This window comes from Mchenga conophoros, linkage group LG7 (assembly GCF_057382185.1).
Source record: "Mchenga conophoros isolate Kocher_MC1m ecotype Shallow Benthic linkage group LG7, M_conophoros_male_GT1.1, whole genome shotgun sequence".
In the NCBI taxonomy this organism is placed as follows: Eukaryota; Metazoa; Chordata; class Actinopteri; order Cichliformes; family Cichlidae; genus Mchenga; species Mchenga conophoros.
The window spans coordinates 65,578,071-65,604,232 of NC_140532.1; the positions used below are offsets into that span (position 1 = coordinate 65,578,071).

The 26,162-nt window shown below is 40.8% G+C and overlaps 1 protein-coding gene across 2 annotated transcripts in view; it reads right to left on the reverse strand.

Moving 5' to 3' along the window:
• lsp1a (lymphocyte specific protein 1 a) overlaps positions 1-25,206 on the reverse strand; it is a 46,683-nt gene extending 21,477 nt beyond the window's left edge. The window contains exons 1-3 of one of the 2 annotated variants that reach the window (XM_085280836.1): positions 25,021-25,206; positions 17,079-17,185; positions 4,196-4,342 (exon numbers count right to left, since the gene is read on the reverse strand). In XM_085280836.1, coding sequence (XP_085136962.1) covers positions 4,196-4,342; positions 17,079-17,137 — 206 coding nt within the window. In that variant the 5' untranslated portion in view covers positions 17,138-17,185; positions 25,021-25,206. Of the gene's footprint in view, positions 1-4,195; positions 4,343-17,078; positions 17,186-17,384; positions 17,404-25,020 lie in introns of those variants that run through there. The other variant, XM_085280837.1, reaches the window with a different exon arrangement.
• Between the last annotated feature and the right edge of the window lie 956 nt (positions 25,207-26,162).

A 26,162-nucleotide genomic window follows, 5' to 3' on the forward strand; every position in this document is an offset into this window, starting at 1 on the left:
ACAATGCATGCAATTTCACCTCCATCTTAAATGGATACAAAAGTAAACCCTGGAAGAAGCCATGACTTCACCCAGTTTGAACAGTGAATGCATGGTGGAAAACGTCTGCTTTCACGTTCCAATACGTTCATTTTGAAAAACAACAAGTGTACAAATGCAGCATTAATCTTGAAAGTCCTGTTCCTGACGTAAGGAGCAGAGCTCAGTTTCAGTCAATCAAAAGGCATTAAGTGATTTTAGCAACAAGGTCTGTAGTGCTTTGTTGAACACAAGTTTCGACTTGCTACAGGATGGCATTAGTCTGGGAATCCTCTTGACTGGGAAAAAACCCACTGCACCGAATGCATGGAAATCATCCTAGCCCAAAAAATTGCAGGATACAAAGATAACAGTCACTCGTCAGAGGTAATCCATCACATTAAGTGTCCTTCAGTAAAATATTTTGGGAAGCAGTTGGCAGACCACCATATCATGAGAGGACAGATCACCACAAGCAAAAAAGACAACATTTCCTACAAGACCTAAAAATATAATAAGCTGAATGGCCGTAGAGCCACAAACAAATTGCATGCAGATGCCAACTTGACCCTGTTCAATCGCAAACTGATAGCAGGCCGATTTTGCCTTTTTGCCATTTTCTGTCGCTATGCAGACAGAAGCTGATTACGAGTGGTCACAGACGTGGTCCCAGTTTTTTAGGCAACCACTTCAAAAACAACGTGCAAGTTCACTGCAAGTTGTTGCAATAACGTCAGCCGTGCAGCCGTCTTCAATCACTGTTTTCCCTGGTATGACATTAACATTAACCTTAGACCAAAGAACACTAGCTTACTGCAAACACATTGACACATGCGTTATTTTTAGCTCGTTTTGAATTAAAAGGACAGGTTACTGCAATACCATCCTACAATATAATTCAGACCTTAATGCGTCATTGAAAAAAATTCCTGAATAATGCACGAATCCTTATCTTCTCAGGGACACCAACGTAAACAGGACATTTGAACACATTATGAAACACGGGGGATCATCTCATTCCATAAAAGTCAGATTTTAAAACACAAGTGTGTGCACTTTAATGCTGAAGCTATTCCACATTTCCAGTCTAGAATATTTGTCACATCTGCAGCTGCTCACACAAAGGTGCGAGGTCCTCGCTGCCTGCTTCCCTCTGCACACATCGAACAGCCACAGGAGGAAATCAGCATGTAACATGCTATATACGATCTCATATTCTACTATGAAATATTTGAACTTCAATTTAGACGTTAATTATTATGGAGCGCCAGTTATGTTTTGTCTAAATGGACTTAGCCCTGAACACTTATTCAACAGTCAGAAGATCTCCCACTCGATCCTGCTGATTAAACTAATAAGTGTGCTTCGTGTCTTTGGGAGCTGGCAGAGAGGAATTCACTCAGCATTCCCCAGATGATTAAGACATTCTGGTCCGTGGGGCCCCAACTGTAGAGTGGGAGCCTCCGCCTGAGCTCTCAGAAACTAATCTGTCCAAACAAACAGCAAAGTTTCTACTTCAGAATAAAGACGTCCAACATGAAGTCATCGAGTCCTGATAGGCAGCACTCGGTCACGCTTGATGACCTCTCCTGATTTACTGCATTTTATGAAAAATGGTACCGTTCCCTCTGAATGAAGGTAAGTGCAGTTAACGGCTACTCGAGGCCGGCTCTAAAAGCGAGTCGTCACTCCTCCCGCCTAATCAGTTTTGGACAGCAATGAATTTGTAAGTGCTCAGAATATTTCTTCTCATCGATGTTAACAGAGTGGACAAAATATTATTAGATGATCGACAGAGCTGATGTTTAACTAATAAATATGAATTAAATTGTATTTAATGAATAACAGATTGTATATAAAAGATTGGACCTCCTCAGTGTGACCAAAGCAATTGATTGATGCCATTTATAGCCAAAACCCCCCATAGCTAATGGCTCTGGCCATTAGCTATTAGCTATGTGGCTACACCCCTACTTATCCAAAAGAATCAGAAAAGAAAGCAATTCCTCATACTGATATTAAGGAGGGAAATCATGTGCAGAGCAGGCAGTAAACAGGGCTAATCCTTCTGTAACTTTGGACACTTTAACATGGGAGTCTATGGGGACTGACTTACTCTTGGAGTCTAAAGTGGACGTTAGAGGAACTGCAGCTTCCACAGTGGCTTCATTTTTCTGCCCTGAAGGTTGGTGCCTTGTATCAGTGCACTAAAACATATAGCTAATGTACATCAGTCTGAAAATGTATCTGCAGACTTAGAATTTTCACATCTTTTTGAATAAAAGAATATATTTGAGTTGTTTCTGATCATTTTTCTTCAGTGGAAACCAATGGGCTTGATGCTTAGAGCCACAGAGAGAGGCTAGTGGAATCAGAAATGGAGTCACTGTAGATCCAGTAAATGATAAAAGGCAGCATTTGCTTCAACCAACATTCACAAGCTCAAAATCTGTCAGCGCTTCTGAGCTCACTGATCTCGGGGTGAAACCAGCATTACGTCACCTGCATCTCACAGAACACCTTTCAATTACAAACCACAGCAGTGGAGCTACCTCATACTGACTCACCGCAGCCTGAATCCAGCTGAGCCTGTGACGTGATGAAGGAAAAGGTGTTGAAGATGCAAGCTATAATTAAGAGCCTGAAATTAAAAGTCAGCTGAGAGACCACGAGCTCCGACATGGAGGCTTGGTAGTAAACATTCTTTGGCGGTTGTGTAATGAGAAGGCAGCTGCGTGTTGGTCTTCATGTCAATACGACAGGATGGAAGAGGTTGTTTGTGGCATTTCCCAGTGGAAACATTTGTTTTATGTAACCAGACGTCTGTGAACCCCTGTAAAGCAGCCAGGCAGGCCGGGGGGAGCGTAACCGCTGCAGAAACAGGCTGAACTTTGAGGTTCGTGACTGGGAAACGTGATGACAAAATCTTTTAACTGCATCATCAGGAAATTAAAGAAAAACAAAACATGCAGACACAGTTAGCAGCTTGTTCAGGAAGTCATTGGACATGAGATGAGTGAATGAATAATGTTTGCACTTAGTAGCTTCCTGGGTTCTCATGACTGCATGGAGAAGGAATTCCACCATATTTAGATTCCTCCTACTTCCATGATTTAGAGTGAGAACATAGCCAGATTAAGCAAATTCAGGCCTTGAAATGGAATTGGATATCTAGATATCCACTGAAATCTACGGACTCTCAAGCTTCAGACCTTTTTTTTTATTATTTGTTAAAATTAAATCCTGATACCAGGGTTCATCTACGAGTGACTATGGCTAGAACGCCAGTGGTTCCATAACTTTGAATAAAACCTAACAGAGCTTAGTGCAGGGCAGGTCGGAGATGTAATTATACCGTTTCTTGAGCAGGTCTTGAATAATTGTTGAAGCCCAGCACTATATGGGGAGAAGATCACTAACTCATCTGCATAATATTCAGTCAGTCATGTTGTTGAAAGGTTAAAAGCTCAGTTTGCAGCTCCGTGATGAAGACCCATGTGTGTCCTTCACATAACACAGTGAGAAAGTGCTTTAAACCTCCATTTTCTCTGAGGGCCAGCAGGAGGTGACTGCTGAGTGGCAAAACAAACTGCACAAAAGTTCTATGGGGAACAATGTCCCCTTAGCTTATTAAGCCTTTCCTGTGCAGTCTTAAATCATGAATTTTAAGTCTTACCAACGACAACATGATGTAAATTTTGAACTTTACGTCACCCACTAGAGTCAAAAAGGAAAAAATAAAGCAGGGTGTGATTTCGTGCGGGCCTTTGCAAGTATTGAAAGAGTGTGTCTCAGTATCACAGTCAAATCTATCTCATTGCGTCATTGCATCTGGTTTCAGTGATGACAACATTCAGCTCGAAGCTTCAGAACGAGACTTCACTAAATAGAAAAAAAAAAGGGGGTGAACACAGACACTACGTCCCTTATATATGAGCCAGAGCTGCTTATAAGCAAGAAGTCACGTGTTGCAAACTGTTTAAAGAAAGAAAAAATTCTTTCTTTAAACAAATAAATATTCCAAAACAGCAACTAAAACCCACCAGCATGTTCCAGATGTCCTACTCGGAAAAAGGCTGCTTTTCGTACAAACACCATAACCAGAGATCACATTCTTTATATTTTAAAAGGAAGCGTTTGGGATGTAAAGGGCCTCTGCAATATTTTCTGTACTCACGTGTTCTCCTCTGGCGGCATCTCGCCGTCCAGTGATGACTCTCCGGGTGCTGAGCCGCTGTTCCTCCGGCGTAAAGACTCTCGAGCTCTCCGACGACGCTCCCTCTCCACCTCCTCGGCATCCTCGATGCTCCTCTGGGCCGTCAGCCTGGAAAGAAAGGAGCACTCCATTTCACTAAGAGTGCAGGCAGGTTTGAACACGTTCCATTGCCAACCATGTCATGATCTTTGGGACTTTTGTAATATTTCCTATTATGTTATTCATCCCTAAACAGCACAGTTTGGTGCACATGAGCGGGGAGCAAAGACCGAAACAAAAAAAAAACGAGTCTACCTTTTTTCCCTAACATACAGTCTGAAATGTTTACACCAGTTTTGTACTTCAGTAATCAAAAATACTGCCTGTATTTTTCAGTCTTATTAATGTGTCAGATCAAAAGACGTGAATTTTTCCTGCAGTAACTGAAGTAATTACTGCAGTAACTTTGAGACTTTTTGGGGGAATAATTAGTACTTTTCCATGTGGTATTGCTCCACATGGCGTACTTCTTTCAACAGAGGAGGTTGGGAAATGTCACAATCTTCATCATGTATCACACATGACCCAGATTCCTGACTCGCGGTCGTCTCTTGAGCCTCCTGGGTTTCTGAACAGTGAGTCTCTGAGGCCAGAAGAACATCTGCCGGGCCTCGGATGAGAAACACCGCCGTCTGTTTGCGCGTCAGATAAACACAATCGTACTACGCTTCATGTCAACATGAGATCACAGTATTTATTACAAACACAGTTGATCTTTATTTATCAGAAGACAGCGAGCCAAACGCGAGCACTCTTTGCAACAACGCTTTGATTTACACCAATGTCGGGGGATTTAAAGACAGCACCTCCCCTCACACGGAAACGGCAACATAAGAAAAAAAAAGTGCAACGTTTTCTTTGTTTATTTGATGGCCAACAAACACTAGATATGTTGGTTTCAATTAAAAGAAGCAATTTGCAAATCAGCTTTCAGAGAAAAATGAGCTCACTGGTTATACAGGATAACGAATAACAAAATGAAGCAAAGTAAACAAATTAAAACCTAAAGAAAAGTTAATGTAAAGTGAGTGACATGAATCAATGATTTGAAAAAAAAACAAAAGGGACCAAGTGATAAACCATAGAGGTTGAAACACGAGCAGAACGGTGGTCACCTGTGACTTCTGCCCTCGCTACCTCTCCAGGCTCCTACCTGTAGTGTCTGATTAACCATCGTTTAACTATCTGCCTGATTAGTCATTGTTTTTGGCAACAAGTATGGCCATTTCCTCAGTGGCACTTATATTATATTCCATTGTTTTGACATCAGATTTGATAGAACTGTAGATTTTTCTAATTTAGACTGAAGGGCCTAAATAAAGTGTCTTTTTACTCTTGTCCAAGTTTCTAGATAAATAGCTGAAAGCATTTTTTAATTTTTTTGAATTATAAAGTATATTGCTGAGAGTCTTGTGTTTATCCAGCTTCTTTCCCAGAAGAGGCATGTGGAGGACTAACAGTTGCGCGAGCTCAGGTGTCGAGTTACTAAGCTCACATTTGGCTTCTGTGTCACTAATAGATTGCTAACGGCTCCAAGGCTCCATCTGCTCCTCCGCCCTCATCTTTTCTTCAAAACAATGGATTGATGCAGGAGAACCGGCTGCATGATCTCTGATATTTACAGATAAGACTTATTTTAGGCACAGTTTGGTCTAAGCTGCGTTGTCAACTCCTTTGACTCGTCCTTCTTCCTGAGATCTCAGAGATTTAGTCTATATCAACAAAGTGAAGCTGCTCTTTGTTTTCAGCTCCAGTTTACTGGGAATAAACGTCTGTTCAGAATGAAGATCAGCTTTGGGTTCGGTGTTTTCTTTATGTTAATATCCTGCTCCTGCCAACTGAGAAGCTTCAACACTTCAGATTTCCTCTACTCTGGCTTTACTAAAGTCTTTGCAACTGAAATGTGCAAAGTTAGTCATTTAATTTCTGTAGGTATTGAAGTAGGAGGATGTTGGTGCAAGCCTCGGGACTTAAATTAAATGCGGAACAGCTCATTGGGATGGGTGCAAACTGCAAAGAAACAACAAAATCTGCAGATCTCCTCACCCTCAACGAGGTCACTTGAATAATGTGTTTCCCACTCTCTAAAAAGCATGGTTGGAAACTGGCTGGTTGACCTTTTCACAGATCATTTCCTCAAGGGTGGGTGGACACCAAAAGCATTTAGTACAAGCACTTCAGATGAATGATCGTGTCTCTGACGTGGCATGTGGTCACACTGATGGCTCAGCTCATAGCTTTGAAGTGTTTTATACTCCACATTGATGTATATTAGTATACATCTTTGTATATTAATACGTCTGTCATCCTGACATCGAATAAACTGTCCTGACACAATGACCACTCCTACCTGCACATTGAAAGCAAACACTGCTTCCCCTCACTTTCTCCATTTCAACACACAGACTATTAGTTTCTGGGCCACCTCAGCAAAACACCCTGCTGACCCACATCCATCTATGCTCGGGCCTCTCCACCCCTTTCCATTCTTTCATTTCCTTTTGCTGCTCCCTGCCTACAGGAAGGATGAAAAACTGACTGAGGGAGGAAGACATATCAGAGCTGATAAGAGCAGAGTTCATCAGCACGCTGGTTCAGGAGATATGATTCAGCACACACATCTTAGGTACTTTTCAAAGATTCTATGTTTCCTGTGCAATAAAGGGCCAAGTATCACAGATTGGATAGTGGCCTTAAAAAGAGGAGGAGCTAAAACAGCTAATTTTAGATAGAGGACAAACTGACTGGCTGGACCAAGGCCCAGTACAATATGGGCAAGGATTATTTTGAACTGTGAATCATACAAAATGACTTTAGAATTTTTTTTTTTTTTTAAAGTGGCTGTAGTCATTATCATGGGAGGAAAGGAGGTTGGGGTGGATGGGTCATGAAAATAATCAAGACGGCAGAACTTAATAATATGACTTTCCAACTCCAACAGGTGGAATGTTTCTGAGTAAAACTATCAGCACAGTACCTGCGTGTAATATCTTGTGGCAAGTATAAACCAAAATGACCTACAAATGCCAAAGAACTATTCAATAATCCTATGTGAGCCCTAAAGTGGAGCACAGTTGGCACATAAAACCTGGCTCTGCTTGATTTGCTGCTGTCAGCAGTTTGGGTGTTGAAAACTGCCGAGCTTTGACCCAGCAGACTGTTTAAGTGAAACTCACCACGCTGTCCTCTCATTACGTTTCCTTTCTGCAGTCAGCACTGTGGGATTCTGTCATGCCTGGCAGCTGCTCAGACTGATTCGGGCTAAATGATTAATCTCCATCAGAGTGTTTCTAAAATACCGGGATTACAGTTAGCTTTACTTCCTCCTTCTCATGATTTGTGTCATCAAAATCAAATCATTTGCAATGTTTAATCATTGCTGCAGAACAGAGATGTCTGCGCTGGTCCTAAACCTGGCTCACAGCTTGGAGTTGCTCTGTACTCTGTCAGGGTAGTTTTGCTTCTCCAGACAATTAAAACAAGCACAGCGCACTTGTTCTACCTCAGCAGGAATCAAACAGGTTTTTCTCCAGTCTTGTGTTGCTCTTCTGTAAACTGACACCACAGGCATGACCGAGCACGCCGCTTCCCTGAACCGGTCCTCAGATAACGGCCGACAGAGCGCCCTCCAGCCCTTGAGGTCAGTGTGATTGACAGATTACACAAATAAACAAGAGGGAACATATGAAAGCAGGTTCAAGTGAGGAAAGTGGTTACAGTAAACAGAGCAGCAGATGTGCTTCATGAAGGGTTTTATTAAAACATTTATTTCTTCGCTCTTGTGGTGTGTGGCGTGCAATGATATTGGCATTTCCACTTTTTCCTTCCATAATAAATATCTGTGCATCCATTCTTCAGTTTCACTTTTGGAGAAAACCTCAAGTGGCCATTAGAGGAACTGCAGCTGTGTACACTTCACTTTCATTTGGATGAAATTAATCCAATGCAACTCTAACGGGAAGAAACTTAAAATCGTCGCATCCCAAAATGCTGTACTGCTTCTTTAAGAATAAACTGCTTTCTTGTGTTTTGGAGACACAGCCGGTTGCTAGCGGATCTAATAAGAGAAAAAGAAACCCTAAGCTTTGTAATCACCAGCATTTGTAGCAACCAGCAGAAAGAACCAGAAACACGACACACAAAGCCACAAACCAGATAAAAGCTTTGCCACCTGCCAACAGAGTCACTAAACTGCACACTGCCATGCTCTCCCTGTCTGAACTTGTCCAGGCTTTAACTTTATTGTCCAACCATGTTTCACCGGAACAAGAACAAAGGAGGGATTCATCTCAGGAGAAGTGAGGTTAATGTATTAAATCCTCCGCTGCTCTTTCGCAAGCACACACTTTGTCATCGCAGGGCTGACTGACTTCAGTGGCATAATAACATGGTTTGCTCTCAGGCTGAAAGAGTGCCAGGCCTCGTGGGACAGGCACGGATGATGGGAAGACGTTTGCAAGATGAGGTCATGGCAGTGTTGAAACAAGTCAGGACAGCGGATCAATTACAACAGAAAAGATTTCCATTTTCCTATTTGAAAAAAAAAGTTATGGGAGTCACCAGACGAGCAGCGAAGAAGCAGCCGAGCATCACAGAACCACAGGGTCAAAGTTCACAGAATTTATGAAGAAATATCCCCCATCTGTCCAAACACGGGTTATTTATATTTGAGGCCCCAGATATTTAAATACAGTGGAAGCCCGACTTACGAATGCCCCATTTAACGAAAAATTCAAGTTACGAAGGTACTTAACGGCAATATTTCTGCCCGTGTTACGGCAAAATGCCCGTGTAAAGAAATCCGCTGGCTCTGATTGGCTGAGCCGACAATGCCCACAATGCCTTCCGAATCATGTGACAACCCCCTTGGCTTTCGTACTTGCGCTTCGCTGTTCCCCTTGAATGACGTATTGTTGTTGCAGTTAGCAATTAGCCGATAGCCTATCGTTCACTCAAAAGGCGCGACGGGTGCTTCGACTTACGAAAGACCCTCGGGAACGAATTAATTTCGTAAGTCGGGGTTCCACTGTATTATGATTTAACCCCTGAAATTATTGCCAAGTCTGCATTTATAGCTCAACCTCATACCTGTTCTTAAAAATGTTTCGGTACATTTATAAAAAAATTAAAAAAAACTGAGTGTTGTCCGAAATAATGATTGCATGTCACACAGAAAACCTCTCAGCACAGATTCTGCAGCTTAACCTGACCTTCAAATATTTGTTTCATCAGGGAAGTCCTAACGAGGTTAGCAAACTCCAGGACATCAGCATTACATACTCTGTGCATGCATACAGACAAGATGACACTAATAGACACACATGTCACACAAAAATTATGACATGCATGAAATTGTATCAATCAAGCAAATCGTTATTTCAAACATAAGTATCAAATATATTAGAAAAGTGGTGATAAAAGAGTTTAGAATTTATCTTTACAATAAATACATATCAGTGTTGTTTTCCCTTTGTTTCTATGCAAGAGACAGGGCGCTAATGCTACAGTGTCACAGTCACTTAGTCAATGTGCTCGTGTCAGAACAAATTCTTTGGTAGGGCAATCAACGGTTTCATAGGAAAGAAAACAGATGATTTTACAGATGATCTATTCATTCAGAGGTCTGAGAAATGGACTACTAGTGAAAAACAAGCCCAAGTTTGCGCAACTGTGGACTAAAACCAAACATAACAGTGACATCTGGCTTAACTAATGTTTGCATCTACGTGACGTTTCCTCTAAGTCGACTCCAAATTCACTGACATCATGTTAAACATTTCTGTTTTATTAAAACTGATTGCTTAAAATTAATATTTTCAACACATTTAACATCAACACTGGAACACTCTGTTTATGCTACGGATTGTACCTGTAATGTGATTACTGCAGGAATTGCTTTGTGTTGATTTTTAACTTTGCTTTGTGCCTTCAAAGAAAGATATTCTGTATACTCATTAGGGAAAGTTGTGAGTGGAACCGTACCCACAGGTGTTTATTGTTAACAGGTAATTAGGTGACATTTCAGGTCATTTTAAAGAGAAACAAGAAAATAAGGTAACAAAGTACTTTCTTTGGTGTACTGCATTACTTTAAGTACTGATTAATGCGTAACACTTTTTGATTAACGACCCCAACACTGAAACTGATAGTGGTCCCAGCACAGAGCCTTGGGGCACAACAGTAATCCAGTTTCAGCTGCACCCATCAACTTTCACACAGTGAGTTCCTGCTTGATGGACAATTTGAAACAATATTGTGACTTTAACGAAACAAGTGTTTAATTAAAGCCTCAACAATATTACAGCCGGCCATCTGCCTTGTTGGAGTGCAAGAACTCCAACAAGAATTTATTTTTTATTTTCTCCAAACAATAAAATTGATGTGATGATCCAAACTTTTTCCTGCAGTGGCATCAGCAGGTGAGAACTCCAACATATTGGCAAATGTCTTAATAAGTCTTCAGCGACTAGGAACTGAATTATATACATTAAAGGGCTCTCAGAGATGAACAACAGTTACCAGTATACATTCAACTTTGGATAAACTGGTGATCTCTGGTGATCCTCTTATTTTTTCCATCCAGCAACATCATTAAATTCTTAATTTTACCATTAAATCGGTGCTTAAATCAGGACCTAAATCCCGCAAACCATAAGCCACAGCTGCACTAAATTTATAGCATGCAAACACAGTAATCATTGCCCCTGTTCAACATCAGAATGTTACCTTGATGTTTTGCTTAGATCACTGCTATAGTAACTACAGGGGCAATAGCATGCCAGTAGACTCTGTAGTGTGTTATTTGTATTAATTCCCTTCCAAAACCTTGCATCATTACCTGGTACCCATAAAACGGGTTGTACTGAATTTATTTCTAGAACTGTGTCCAGGGAAAGAGAGGAAACCAAGGAAATAAACTTTATGCTTCTTTGTGCATTTAAATGGAGGATTGCAGCATCTGAAGCACATGTGCCTCTTGTTCCTCACCATGACAACGGCTCAAACATTTTTGACAAGGAAAATGTGCCTAAATATTTCTGTTCCAGCCTGGGGCTCTTGAATCAATAAACCTATGACACTCACTGTCCCTGGAGGAGAATATTAAACAGGCTAGAGCTGCCAGATCTCTTTCGAACTAGAAACAGAGCCGCCATGTCCTGATTCAAGTGATTCAAATGTCCTCAGCTCTATTCTGGTATCTTTTCATTCAGAAAAGGTTCAGTCAAAGACACCTGGACCTGCAGGTGTTTCTTTAGTTCAAAACAAATGATTATTTTAAATTTGAAGAAATCTACAGACAGACCGGCAGCTTCAAAAGCACTTCTGAATAACTGAGATTCTGCACAGTGTTTTGTAAGGTAAGTGCTTTCTCTCTTCTTTGTTTCAGGCATTTTAATTAGTTTCTTAGTTAGTGATGACAGAATAAATGCCAACTGAAAGTAAAGCAAAGAGATAAGAGAAGATATATTTCTGCATTGCAGTAAAAAAGTGGAACAAATCATCCCGCAGTCAGACACAAATAGTCTCGATTAGAACTCCAGCAACATCGCCAGAGACAGTAATCACCATGTTATGGCTGGATCTCTGGGTGTCCAACCCCCCCATGCAGAGCACAAACAGACCACTTATCCCCGAAGTCTGGGAATCCTGCAGGTTTGCTTGCACACAGGCTTTAAAGGAGACGGCGAGTGAGAAAGCTCCTGCCAGTAAAATGTAACCCAAAAAAGTAACTTCAAGCAAAAGTTTGTCATTCTATAAATGTTCTATAAACTATTCTATAAATGTGGATCAATGGAAAATTAAAAGAACACAGGGACGCAGCAAAAGTGGAAAACAGAATCTTGTGCGATCGCTCCATGAGAATCCAAACAAATCCGGAACCCAGCAAGACCATCTATCCCCAAACAAACAAACACAAACTGTGTATCTGATTGCATCCAAACCTTTATTTTACATTAAAGAGGCAGAAAACAAAAAAGCAACAGGCGGAGAGTGGAGTGGCCTGAGAACAGAGAAGCTGGGAAAGCTTTTTCCATGTGAAAATGTCAGGGTGGACTTTTAACAAAGTTCAAATTACTTGAGTGATTCATGTCTCAAAATTACAAGATTTATCCTGAGAAATTAAAAGGTTATTCTCTGTGTCTACCTTAAATGGAACTTTTCTAACATTTTCCATGGAATTTAACACATGAGATGTTTTTACTGCATACATGTGTGACCGTGAACTTATTTTACTGCTAACAGTAAAATAAAAATGAAGCCCATGGCTCCACGTGTAAAAGTTCACCATCCACTGGCATGTAGCACCAAATCACAACAACAGTTACTTCAAGGTGCTTTATACTGTAAGGTTAAGACCCTACAATAATATAAATAATACACATCATCCGGGGAAGAAGGATTTCTTATCTAGTGTTGAATGCTTTGTTATGTTTTAATGTTGAGTGTATTTTAGTGTTGCATGTTCTTATTGTATTTATTGGATCTTCTCCTGGAGAGACTCCGCCCCCTGCTTTCCCTAATTACCCTCGCGGGGTAAGTCCCGTTGTAAAAATGCATAAAGACACCCCTGGTACATTAGGATGGCTGACTGTTGCTGCTTCACTGTGTTTAGCGGAAGCGGAGCTTGCGAACTGCGGAATCGACCTTTATTGTGCTTAGTTTTCTTTTAATTATTCTTTCCCCTGATCAGGATACATTTTTTTATGCTGTAAACAAAATATATATTTTATTATTTTAACCAGATCTTACCAGATCTTTTTATTTTTTTATTTTTTTGCACATGTCGAGGAGCGTGTCAGGCTACATTTCACTGTGTGTTATACTTGTATAACTATGCATGTGACAAATAAAGAACCTTGAACCTTGAACCTTGAACATGTCTTTCTGTTCCCTTCTAACTTACACCCTTGACACACATACTCTGATAACTCAACTTTTAGACCAACAGAAAATTGCTCAGTATGTAAACTTCAAGTCTGTAATAATCTAAAAACAGTACTTTCCACCTTTTTTACTTTTCCAACTAAATTTAGATGTAAAAGGAAGTTTTGGGGTGTTTTAAGGCTGTGACTGGATTAACACAGACAACTCTCTGCTACTTTCAGGTATAGTTCTCGTCAAAAGACCGCATTGATATATTGAACGTCCAAGGGAACTAAAACCTAGGTGATGCTACAAATGGCTCCTAACAAATTTAAATTTACAATAATGGGTGCAGTTTATGAGCTGAAAAAACAGATGTTGCCCTCACATGAGGGCAGATAGCAGGAACGTTTTTGGTTCCTGGGTTTTTAGGCTATCATTCGATGTTTACTGAAGTGAGAGCGATGAAAACCTGTCATCTGTTCTCAGAGATACGACCCCTGGAAACAGGAAGCCCCGCTGTGTTTACTTTCCCTCCATCCCTTTAATGAGGACAACCTGCAGAGGGAGGGAGAGTTCAGGGCCCCCATCACTCAGCAACTTACGCCACTCCAACTCCCTCCAAACATTCTTCGCTCTATCTCCCTGCACCATAAACACTCAGGAAACCCACCCAAGTGTGGGGGATTCGAAGGTCAGAGGTCGCAGCACTCAGGCTGTTTTGAGGCAGGTATGCCTCCTGGGTGACATCACTGCTGCGGGCTGAGCCAGGCCCCACCAAGCTGGCAGGAGGAGGGCAGTGTTTGTCTCCCACGCAGAGCTGATTAAAAACAGATCAACTGCCTGCCTCGACCCGATCCAATGATTTGAGCTCACACTGATGACATATTCTGTGTTTGTGTCCCTGTTGAGATCTATCGTGAAATAATATTTGTATCTAGTAAACAGTGTCAGCTTGTCAGATACACCAATCCTGCTCAGGTGGAGGAGAAAAGCTAAAATATTTCAGAGGTTTGCTCGCGTGGCATCGACAATGTTTTCCCCTCACGCCAATCGGTTGTTCCTTTAAGCTATGTTACGTGCTTATTACACAGGTATTTTTAAGATTAAACCTTTTCTTTGAGTTCTTCTGATCACACAGATCTAGTGTTAGTGCCACTGAAAAGGGACATTATGGAGAAGTCTCTGCAGAGCTTGCATTTCTGATTGGTCTGGGTGATGTCACTGCCTGTAGTCCTGGCATGCTTTTGATTGAGTTTCAGTTTTGTTTCTATGCATACAAAGACTTTTTTTTGTTTGTTTTAAACTTAAACGTTTTAAGCTTATCTTTATATAACAAACATGGAAAACACTATAAAGACTATTCATTGTTATGAGATAGCTCATGCCCAAGTAATCCTGAGTTGGACAGAAGGTTAAGAAAATGGATGGAGGGAGGTCTGGTTGCTTCATTCTTGGCAATGTAACATCAGTTTCCAAATTGTGCATGCCAGATTTTTGAATAAACTGTCCCAGAAGTTTCATGTTTTTAGATTCTTCTGTTTAAGAGAATTTTAAGAGGGCACAAAAGTAAAATGTTTGCATAAACAAGCGCTCCACCCCTGTGCTGACTGAAGGTGCACACACAGACTGTACAAAAGATGTTGCTATCAGATTTTAAAAGGGAAGAACTTTGATTTATCTTTAATGATCAGAGGGGGCGAATCTTCTGGTTGTACTGTCGTCAATAAATACTTCCAATTTAAGTTATTTGATAATAAATTTGTTATGAAATTTATGATCAGTCAAAAATATATTATCACGAGTAAGCTCACTGGCCAATGACCAGCCAATCAGTGTGGAATGCGTTCATTTTCTCAGTCGCACACTTTGCTCATCACATCCATCCCATTTTTAATGTGACCATGATGCTCAAGTTAAAAATGACTCTTTTATATACAGTCTGTGAGTGTTACCTATCTACAAAACAAAAGATTGATTCAGATTGTTGCCAACGAATGTTAAGTTGATCTAAGCTAATCAGTTAATGTTTTCCATGAATAAATTGACTCACTTTAAGTCACTCGAATGTTAATAAATTCCTAAAACATATGTGGGAATCTCTGAAATGATTATAGATCAAATAACAGGAGAACACATTTGTATCTGGAAGAAGACACTGGTGTAAAAACTCAAGAAATGTCTAAACAGTCTGGATGAAACTGACCTGTTTGATAACAAAAGACACAAAAATGCCAAGTGAATCACTGCACCTTCAATTTTGAGCTGTGCAGTCTTTCTGGTATTACGTCATTGCTTCCGTCAGCTCCCCAGACTGAGGACATCTGCTAAGTGGACTGAATCAGAGTGACACACTGCCTCCTCCAGCTGTTATCTGTGCATAAACAAAGCCTGAATACCGTTCTCACTGTGACTCAGAGGTTTACTCTGAGCCCCCTGATTACGACACCTCTAGAGTCGCCGAGGCACCACGAACGCTCGTAAGTGAATACTCAGCAATGTCAGGACAGTCTATGACAAATACATGCATCAGTTCTCTGTGGAGAAACTTTGAGTCAATGGAAAGTCTCCAAATAGAGAGATGAGTTCAGACATTTGTCAAGCATATGATGCATTTCCTTACACGACTTCAACAAACACAACTGGGACTTTTACAACACAGAAACACCTACTCAAACTCCAGCGTTCACAGATGGAGCTCAAACACTAGAGACCTGAGGACAGTCATCAATACATGCAAGGATTGTAAACCCAATCCAGATCACAGTGGACCCAAACAGATGCAAAATGCATAATCTCCACTGGGAATTCATTAGTTGAGCAATACTGTTATCCCAGAGTGACACATTCTCAAAGTTAAGAGTCACACATGCTTACAGGTTACGCTGAAATGACCAAGATTAAAACAAATCCACCTAAATGTGAATATAAAACATGGCATGAAAGAGCTGGATCTCAAATTTGCTTGAGAGGATACCTCTATGGACTGAGCTAACACTCGTTAATATGGGTCATGACTGACTTTATCCTGAGTCGCTGCAGAGACCGTTTTGGATGATGTAAAGTTTTGTCTTTACTTTGGTTTCCCTCGCAGCTTCCGTGGTGCACCAACTGCTCTGAAGGATGTTACCTCCTATTTAATTCAAACCGTCTGTTTTAAAACTCATCTGTACAGATGTGGCAAAACTGAAAGCCAAGTCAGCCAATAATTTATGTCTATGAGGGATAAAAAAAGATAAAACATCCTCCCTCTACCGCGTGAGTACCTCAGCATGTGAGCGTGCGTTATCATCTCTGTTAAAAACCACAGTCGCACTGGAACCTCACACAGGATGAAAAACAAAATCTTTCCCAATAGACAGGACGTGCTGCCACCCGTACGAGCCCAGAAAACAAAAGACTGACTCAGGTGACCTTTCAACTCTGACACTGGTCACTGACACCACTTCCCTTCTTGGTGAAACAGAGAAGCCCTGGGCGTGGGGCTCGCCTCAAACCTCCACACTTTACAGTCTTACATTTCCTTTTAAGTGTGTTTTTAATAGAAAATAATAGAGTACAAAGTAGATTTTAATATGATTCCTTTGTTCTTTTTTAGGTACACTGAAAGGAGGTAAGGCGATTCAAAATCCCTAAATCCCCCCAAAACCCTGCATGACCCAAAACACTCCCAGTAATCCCACTGTTCCCATTATGTTTACAGTACAAACACACACACTCTTTATCTTGATGTGCTGATATGAAACCCTTCAGTCATGCTCCAGAGCTTTACGGGAAAACCTCACATGTCCTGTTTATTGACTGAAGCAGAAAAAGAATGAAGAACTGAGTGAGTGAAATGTGAGTGTGTTTGTGTGGTGTTTAAATATTAACCCGATTCTTTCTCTGCGAAACAAACAGGAACCAGCAACACGAACGGAAAAACGGATCGACCACATACCTCATCAGGTTTTGTAAACCCTGTTTGCTGGAGTTTCTCCTCACCAGAGCGTTGGACATGCTTTCGCTTCTTTGCTTCTTCTGCTGCTTGGAAATCTTCTTTTCTCCCTGTGGTAGAAATAAAACAGACCACACCGGCCGCTGAGATTAGCTTTCTCCTCTTGTTCCAAATCGACAGTGAAGGCAGCTGTCTGTCCTGCAGCCGTATCAAAGCCCAGAGCTCAGAATGAGTGAGAGAGAGAGCGTGTGTGATACACTGTTAAAGACTCTTCACACACACACACTGTCTTATTGTTGTAAATCTCACCACAGTGCTCTCCCCTGCAGTGCTGGTTGGGAATGTCAGCAAGGCTCAGAGGGACTCCCTCCTCTATCTCTCTCTCTCTTTCTCAGAGGCTGGGTTTTTAGTCATTACACTCCCCCCCCCCTCCCACACACACACACACCTCACCCCCCTCCCTCTGTCCTACATGTGGTTTTCATTGAAGAGCTCAGAGCAGCAGGGCCCAACATCTCTCTCTTTCGTCTCTTTCTTCGCTGCCTTTCCCTGTTATTCTGGGTCATGTGGTCTCCCCCGAGGGGGTATGAAAGATGATACCCTCAACACCCCACCATCAGCCCCCCCAAAATATTCACTACTGAAACATCCTCAACTCCTCCCCAACATTTCAATCCCCCTCCAAATGCCCTAACAGCACTTTATCACAGAAGAAAACATGGAATAAAATAAAAAGTGTACACAAAAGTACTGATATTGGAGACAAATACAGCTTCTATGGATGCAAGGAGTTTTGTTTGGTTTACATACTATACTTGAATGTTCTAGTGACTTTTGTCCACCAGCACTAAAGCAGGAAACTATTCTGCAGAAAGGTGATAAGGCTGGATGACGTGCCCAAAAGGTGATATTCTCTGGTATTACAAAAAGGTAACTTGCAGTGTTGCAATTTCATGAGCTGCCACTTGAGGCCAACTCCAAAAAAAAGAGTCAATTTCAATAAACTCGAGTTTTAAAATGTCCAACTTCACTGGAGAAATAAACTTCTTTACAATGTAGGGAAAAAAGAAAAAGTGTTTTGGCTTCAGACGATTCATCTTGGAACTGATGTGGATTCCCGCCCTGGAGTGGATCTGTTCTTCACAGTCACAGGACCTGTGGAGGGGTCATGGTAAAGTCTGCTGAGGAATGGGGAACATCCACCTTTTAAATACCACGGGTGGTTTATTGTCTGTTAATTTAAGTCTACACTGAAAGCTGTCAATCTGTTAACCATGACTGTTATGATCCTCTAAGTTGCAGCTCCCTGGTCTCACAGGTACAGAGTATTAGGGCCACTTTAAGAAAAAGAAAATATTTTGCTTGTCATTTCAAGAATAAAGTTGAAATTTTGAGATTAAAGTCAAAAATTTATTTTGAGAAAAAAAGTTGAAATGCGTAACTGCCACGACTGCTGTGCCCTCTACAAAATACCTGGTGTGTGTGTGTGTGTGTGTGTGTCTCCAGTACTCTTAGGGGCCCTGGATGGCCTGGTTCTCCTGGAGACATCTCTTCTGCCTCTGGCTCCTGGGGGGGGGCGGGCGCACACACACACACACACACACACACACACATACACACACACACACACACACACACACACACACACACACACACACACACGACAAGAACTTATGTGCCTGTGCATTTTCTAATTTTTGTATTCTAGGTGCTGTATGTTTGTTTTTCTTGTAGGTGCGGCAGTTGCCAAAATATTGTGCATTTCTGTTCGTACTCTATGCTTTTAATATCATCTCCTATCCCCCCCACCCCTCCCTGCCTGACCTTTCTTAGACATTTTCATACTTTATACCACAAATAATGTAATACCTAAAATAACAAATAGAATTGAATACATGAGGAGCCTATAGAGGATTTATGATCTTGGAAAAGCAAAATGTGTTTGGCACAGCAGTGAATTCAGATCATAATTCTGATTGTAAAAGCAGCCACACAGGATTAAAAAGAAAAAAAACTTTTGTGCCACAAAGTTTGTGTGTAAACTACATGTGCCTACTCTCTTTCATTTCAACATGTATCCATGATCCTTAAAGGAGAATCACTACGAGCGATGAGATGAATGTGGATGGCAAGAAAGAATGTGGGTGCATGAGACCCTCAGTTGCAGACAGCTATACAGCCGATTGTTCCAAGTGTACTTTCAACTCCGCCTTTTTAATTAAAAAGCCCTTTATTCAGAAAAAGGTTTTCTCAAACTACTGTTCATTGCTGACAGGATACAGAGGTTTCATGAACCTTAACATATACTGTCAATACTTTATTTTAATTTTAAATCATTGCATCTACTGCGCTCATTTAAATATTGGTTTAATGCTACAGAAGAAACAGTGCCACAAGATTGTGTAATTAACAGTGCGAAAGACATGATTAGAGAAAATACAGAAAGAATCATTTTTCCCTTGAATGGAAAAAAACTGTTCCAATTGTGGAAATAATGATGGCATTGTAACCTTCGTCTGGACTGTGATGTCCACTCCGGCTGAACTCGTAGCCGTGTGCCCTTCAGACTCAGACAAACAAACTCTACGTTTTGGTCTTCGCCCACTTCTTCAAAACCCTCACACATTTACAACACACCGCTGTTGCTACAGTTACCAGCTCAAGCAGATCTTACTCAGTGGCACGTCAAACAAAAGGGCATTCTGGGAAGGGAATTCATGGTGTGGCGGCCCCCTTTCATGCTCAAGCTCATAAAACTGAGCAGAGAAGTGACTGACCTGAACAACCTTGACACTCGCACACTGTAAAACAAAACAACTCCCCCAAAAAACAGATCAGTTTTTTGCCAACTTACATCTACTGAGACTTGAAACCCAAAGCCTTGAAAAAAATTTAAAGAAGAAAAAAGGCCAGTTTTTTTTTTTCTTTGAGAAACGGTGTGTACATCCTCTGGTCTCCAGAAGAAATGCATGAGAAGACAGTGCTTCATTAACCTTGATTAATGCTCTCAGTAAACTGGCTCCAAATACTAAATCCTCCAAGTGCTAAAAACTGCACTTATAACTGCCACCTGAAGCTGCCTCAAAGAGTCTTTCTCTGTACACTGTGCCATTTTAAAATGCCCAGTACAAATTTTTTGAGCCTATAGTTTTCCACTTTATAACAGCTCTATGATTAATGTGCTTTAATTAGTTTTAATTCTGTTTTTCAAAGAGTCTAATTCAGTACAGGAAGCCCTGGTTTTGTAGGCTATGAGAAAAAAAAAAGCAAGATTACATCTCAATTTTTTATTTTCTTATTTTAACGATTCATCTATTTGGATTTTGTTTGTGCTTCAAGTTAAGGTGATGACTCAATTTTTTAAACTGACACTCGTGCCAACACAGGGAGTTGTGGGGTGCGTCTTTTACATCCAGTATAGTTTAAGGTCTCATTGGGTAGTTTCAAGGTTTACTGAAACCAACCTCATTGGTCCATTGTAGCCAATAAAGTTGTTACTGTAGGAGGGAAACAGGCTTCATTCATTACATTCAGTCTCTAGACGCTAAACAGATGAAGGTAAAATCTCAAAAGTTCATAACAGACTTCAAACAATCTGTGGCATTAGAGTGGTTACATTCATCTTTTATATATTATGTTTATTAGAACTCTGAGCGTATAATTTACATCCACAGAATGTTTTAGTCCAACTGTTGCTGTGGAACGGATTCAACACAAGAGCTTACTGGAAGAAGTGGAGCCATTAATAAACTGTGGTGAAGTGTTCGAGTGTTTCCCCATCAGTTTCAGTCAGAATTCTCTCTACAAGCATGTGAGTGTTGGACTCTGGAGTGATGTTCTGTGGTAAGAGCTGTAGATTAATTCTCCCTGCGGTGGAGCAGCATGTTGGTAGATTTCTAATCTTTCCCATTTCATTGCTGGAGAAAGAGAAAAAAAGACTTGCATGAGGCCCGAAGTGTTTCGTTTCACAGCAGGATGCCAGGGCTGAACTTTTGTGGTTTCTGTAGAACTAAATGAAGCTCATGTGGATGATTTACACAAGTGGGGACATCCAGCTGTGAGTCAGACATTTGTTCTCCACAGTAAAATAGACTTTCTCCAACAAACATTATGAGAATAGCATTCATGTGACAGTTGATTGTCACATTTATCACATCTCTCTTTGCTATTTCAATTATCCAACATTTTAAGAAGTGCTTTAAGACTGATATGCCGACTTCTGGGTGGGTCTCGATGGCAGAGGAGAATGGCCAGACTGCGTCAAGCCAATAGTAAGGGAACAGTAGCGCGAACACTCATAACAATGAAGAAGATGCAGAAGAACATCTCTGAACACACATGTTGCATGCTACAGCAGCAGAAGACCAGACCAGGTCCAGGCTACAGCAGCACAAGACCAGACAAGGTTCCACACATGTCAGGTAAGAACAGGAATCTAAGGCTAGAGTTAGAAGCTCACCAAAACTGGCTAATAGAAGACTGGAGAAAAACTCAGTGGGTTGATGACATTTCGATTTCTGCAGCAACATTCAGATGGTAGAGTCAGAATTTGGTGTAAACAACATGAAAGCATGGATGCACCCTGCCTTGTATCAACAGTTCAGACCACCGGGGGTGTGGTTTCAACCTAATAGAGCGCCTTTGGTATGTGATGGAATGGGAGATTAACATCATGGATGTGCATCAAAGTGCTATGCTATCATATCAAAATAGACCAAAATCTCTGAGGAACATTTCCAGCACCTTGCTGAATCTGTGCCACAAAGAATTAAGGCAGTTCTGAAGGAACAAGGGGTTCCGGACTAGTACTATCAAAAGGTGTGTCTAATGAACAGGCCATGGAGTGTATTTCAAGTCTGAGAACATCATCTTTGTCGTCTACACAGGGAGACCACAAAAGAAGCAAAGCAGCTCACATTTTTTCTTTTAAACATATTTTGGAAGCTTGTATTGCAGCTTTTTAAAGGTGGATCACCTCAGGAGAGGTTGTCCATTCCTACTGTATATCTCCTATTTGATTGTTTTTCAGACACAATAAGTCCTGCAAAAATATAAATTTCAATAAAAACCGAAATCTATTTTATGATTAATATGGACTAGATTGCACATGCAAATTGGTGATATTACTTCTTGTGCATTTTTTAAAATCAGACTGATATTTACATTATTAAATTAAAATTTACCATCAGCATACCACGCTGGAAGTGTACAGCTGAATATCTTATAGATAATATTGTACAAAGCCGCTCACAGACACAGGAAGCTGTGTTTTATCGCCTCCACCTTCCTCGCTGGAGAACAAACACTTCCATCCATCAGCAGAGACACAGCCCTCTCTCTGTGTTGGTTCACTTTCAGCTCAAAGCAAACAAATCTGAGCTGTGCTGTTTTGTATTTCTGAAGGTTATCTGGTTCTGCCAGGTATCGACCTGCCATTGGTCCATTTAGATTTACACTCTAGAGGTAAAATATCTTTCAGATGTCACACCTGGATTCAGTATCAGAAGCAGTTCTCACAGCATGATTTGCAAAGGTAAACTCATGGCTTGCTGGCTTACTCTTAAGATTTTCATTATGAAAGTACTTTTACAGAAATATTTAAGGGAAAAGGACAGAAGTCATTTTTGTTGTGTTGTTCCCAAAAGGAACAAGTTTGAACATTTGAACGTCCACATTTAATGGCAACAGTGTGTCTACCCATTCTGAATTTCCACAATAAAACCTGCAATTTCTCCTGAAAATCTCCTGTAATGTGTGTACCTCTCATGTCTTGTCTAATGTTACTCTGCTTTTCTAGACGGCATATTTGTCAAAGCGAACTAGCAGCAGGCAACCAAGATACAAGCAGAGCTGTATACCCTTATCGACGTCTCTTAATTGAACATGATTGACTGAAAGCAGGGTAAATGTTTAACATTTCAAAAGCAGATGAGCAAAATAGTCATTTCTAACATAAATAATATAATACAGCTCACTCTGCCAAAACAATTAGTTATTTTTTCAAAAAGTACTACAAATCCTGCAGATTTTTTGGGCTGTGAGATTTAAAAAAAAAAAAATCTGCTTATTTTCACAGAAGCAGGATTAAATCCGACTGCCAACTCTCCGCTTTCTGAGAGAACTGGAGAGATGTGTTGACCCAATAGTTGCAGGGGTCGTGCCAGCTCAGGGAGTGTTAACCTGCAACCCAGAATGTGTTCCTACCTCTCTGCTATCCAGTGCCAGGGCTGCTCTCATCACCTCCCACTCAGGGCTAGGCAGCGAATCTGAGATCTCCTCACCTGACACCAAAAAAACCTATCAACCCCAGGCTCTCCTTGACAGATGAGTTTAACACGGGAATTCAATCATAAGAAATTCGAGAACAGCAATCGGGAAGCACTGGATTTCATATAAGTGAGATGTCATATTTTTCAGGTTGTAAATTCAACATGTGAGGCCTTTTTGACTTCAGTGGGTTCAATTTTTCTTTTATTTTCCAGTTGGAGTCGAAAATTTTACAAACAAAACAATCAGCGCCGACTAAAAAAAATGTGCTGGGAGGTTTGGGTGCATAGATTTCTGGATGTTGTAGCCATCCACCCACAAACGTGGACAAGTCGCCAGTCTATCACAAGACTAACAGAGAGACAGAATCATTCACACCTACAGCAAATTTGGATCAACGATGAATCTAACAAGCATGTCTTGTTGGACTGGGAGCAGCAATGAGTTCCCTGAGAGAACCCGGAATTGATTGTTCCAGAATTAGTCTACTGATGTGACTCGACTACTGGACTCTCGTGAATAGCTACATTTCCTATGCACAAAATTTACATCGCATTGACCCACATGAATCCTTGCACAAGCTGCAGAAATAACTTGTAAATCCCCACACCCACAGCAACTCATTGTACAGCTGTGAATATCTGTCGAGGCATTGGGTTTCAGATTCTTCAGATGATTAAACCGTGGAAACAAACTGACAAGGGGAAAGATGATCCGAAAAAAAGAAAAAAAGATCTAAGGCTGAAGATGACGGAGTGAACATCTGCTTCTGGATGATACCGCCTCAGTTCTCTGAAGGGTTTGTGTGAAGGTATCACACATAAACCTGATATTAGGCCCATTTTTAAGCCCTTGAGGTGTTTTTACTCAAGAACATGATCACTTTGTTTTCTGCCTGTGGTGGTAAATAAAGACAAGTTTCCATGCCAGCAGAGATCTGCTGACACCCAGCTCATAATGAAACCTTTTTAGTCAGGATAAACTGCAGAGACTGTAGTTTTTCATTCAGCTGGGTGGCAAAGCGCCAAGGGGCATAGAAGAGATAGATCCTGAACTCTCAGCTTCGGACACTGTGGGGTTCCCTTGGCTGACATTCCTTTTCAGTTTTGCATGGTGGTCAGGGACATTGGCATGAGATTAGAACATTAGGGTAGTGAACCCAAACTTTAAAGAGAGGAACAGAGTGTTTTACAAACAGTTAAACAGTTAAGTTAGTCCATCGTAGTCATGAAGAAGCAGACCAGCTTTTTACCCTTGTTGGAATTGTGATGGGAATTTTATTCAGTCTGTGTTTTGCAGACTGGGAGAATGAATATGACAATGTTTCTTAATATTTTTTCAGAGATGTCGCAGGAGCATGTGGCGCAGGACCACTGCGACATAACATCACTCTCTAATAATCAAAGCAAGCATGGTACATCTATACTCATCACCATGGATTATCCAATATACAGTGCCCGGGTCATTACTCATAGAAAGTAATGCACTGTTTGTTTGTTTTTAAAGGTACAGTAAGTTTTTTTTGTTTTTGTTTTTTTAGATTAAGCAGAAAAAAATAACATTGTACTATACATTGCTGTGTAATTATGTCTTCCAACAAACTGATACACACTCGCACACTTAGAAATTATATATTAAAACAAACAGAGGGCACTGAGGAGTGCTACCAACTACTCACCTGAGCTCCTATACAAGATGGTGCAGTCTACACTCTGGGCCCAGTAGCTTTACCCGCATACTGTAAGTGTGGGAGGCCTCAGCGACGAGGGCTAACTTCCTGACAGATAGAGATAAAACTAACTCCAAACAAAAACAAAGAGTAGGTTTAATAATAAAATAAAAATAAAACAGGTGAATCTTTGAAGGCATTAACCAGGATCCAGCACAATCCAAACAAAAATGGGTGTCAACACACAGGTTCACAGATCTCAACCACTCTGGGATTCCACATATAGTACAATTTGTTTGACTAACATAAAGATCAAAGCTAAAACAAAAGGCAGTGAAATAAACATGAATGTGTATAAGGTTGTTTTGGGTATGTTAAATTATGTATTTCAGCTACATACCATAAACACCAGAGAGAGAAGCCACAGGTGCCTCGCATCAGGCCCTAGTTTGAGATTTGTTTGGGAAGGCGTTAGAACTCAGGGTGCGTTCATGAAAGCGTGTTCGTGGTAATGCATCCTCCACCACAAACATCACAAACAACAAGTACTGAAAACAAGCCAGTGGGTGTGTCTGTATGGGTTTTTCTTTTCTTGGTTTTCCAAGTTGGGATATAGTCTTTTTTGAAGTCCTCATCTTAGGAATAGTTACTGGTAAATATTAGTAAGTCCAACAGAGGGGGGATGTTACTGCTTTCCATGCAGCTCAGATTCCACTTAACTCAAACTCTGGACCAATGATCATGTTCATAAATCAGTTCTGTCTGAAGAGGTAAAGTTGTGTACAAAATACTCATATAGGCTCTGATCAACTGGAAAAAAGGCTAATGGCATCATAATAGTTTTTATTCTGTTTAAAGAATGAAATCTGAAGTAACTTATTTCGAGAAATTAACCTGGGTTATTTGTCTCTTGTGTTTCAAACAGCACAAGAACTGACTGCTTTGCTGTATTAAAGAACCGTACCGACTCAGTGACATGTGGAGGTGGTAAATTTAAACCGTTTGCATTGTTTCCTGTTTTTGTTCAGTTGTGCAAGCTGCAGGCCTTTATGGGCTTTAGTCAGGATGGCTTTTACTGCACTCAGACCCCACTGAGAGCTTAACAGCATGTATGAGAGTAGTGATAGCGCATTCAGGTAGAGGAAAGCAGC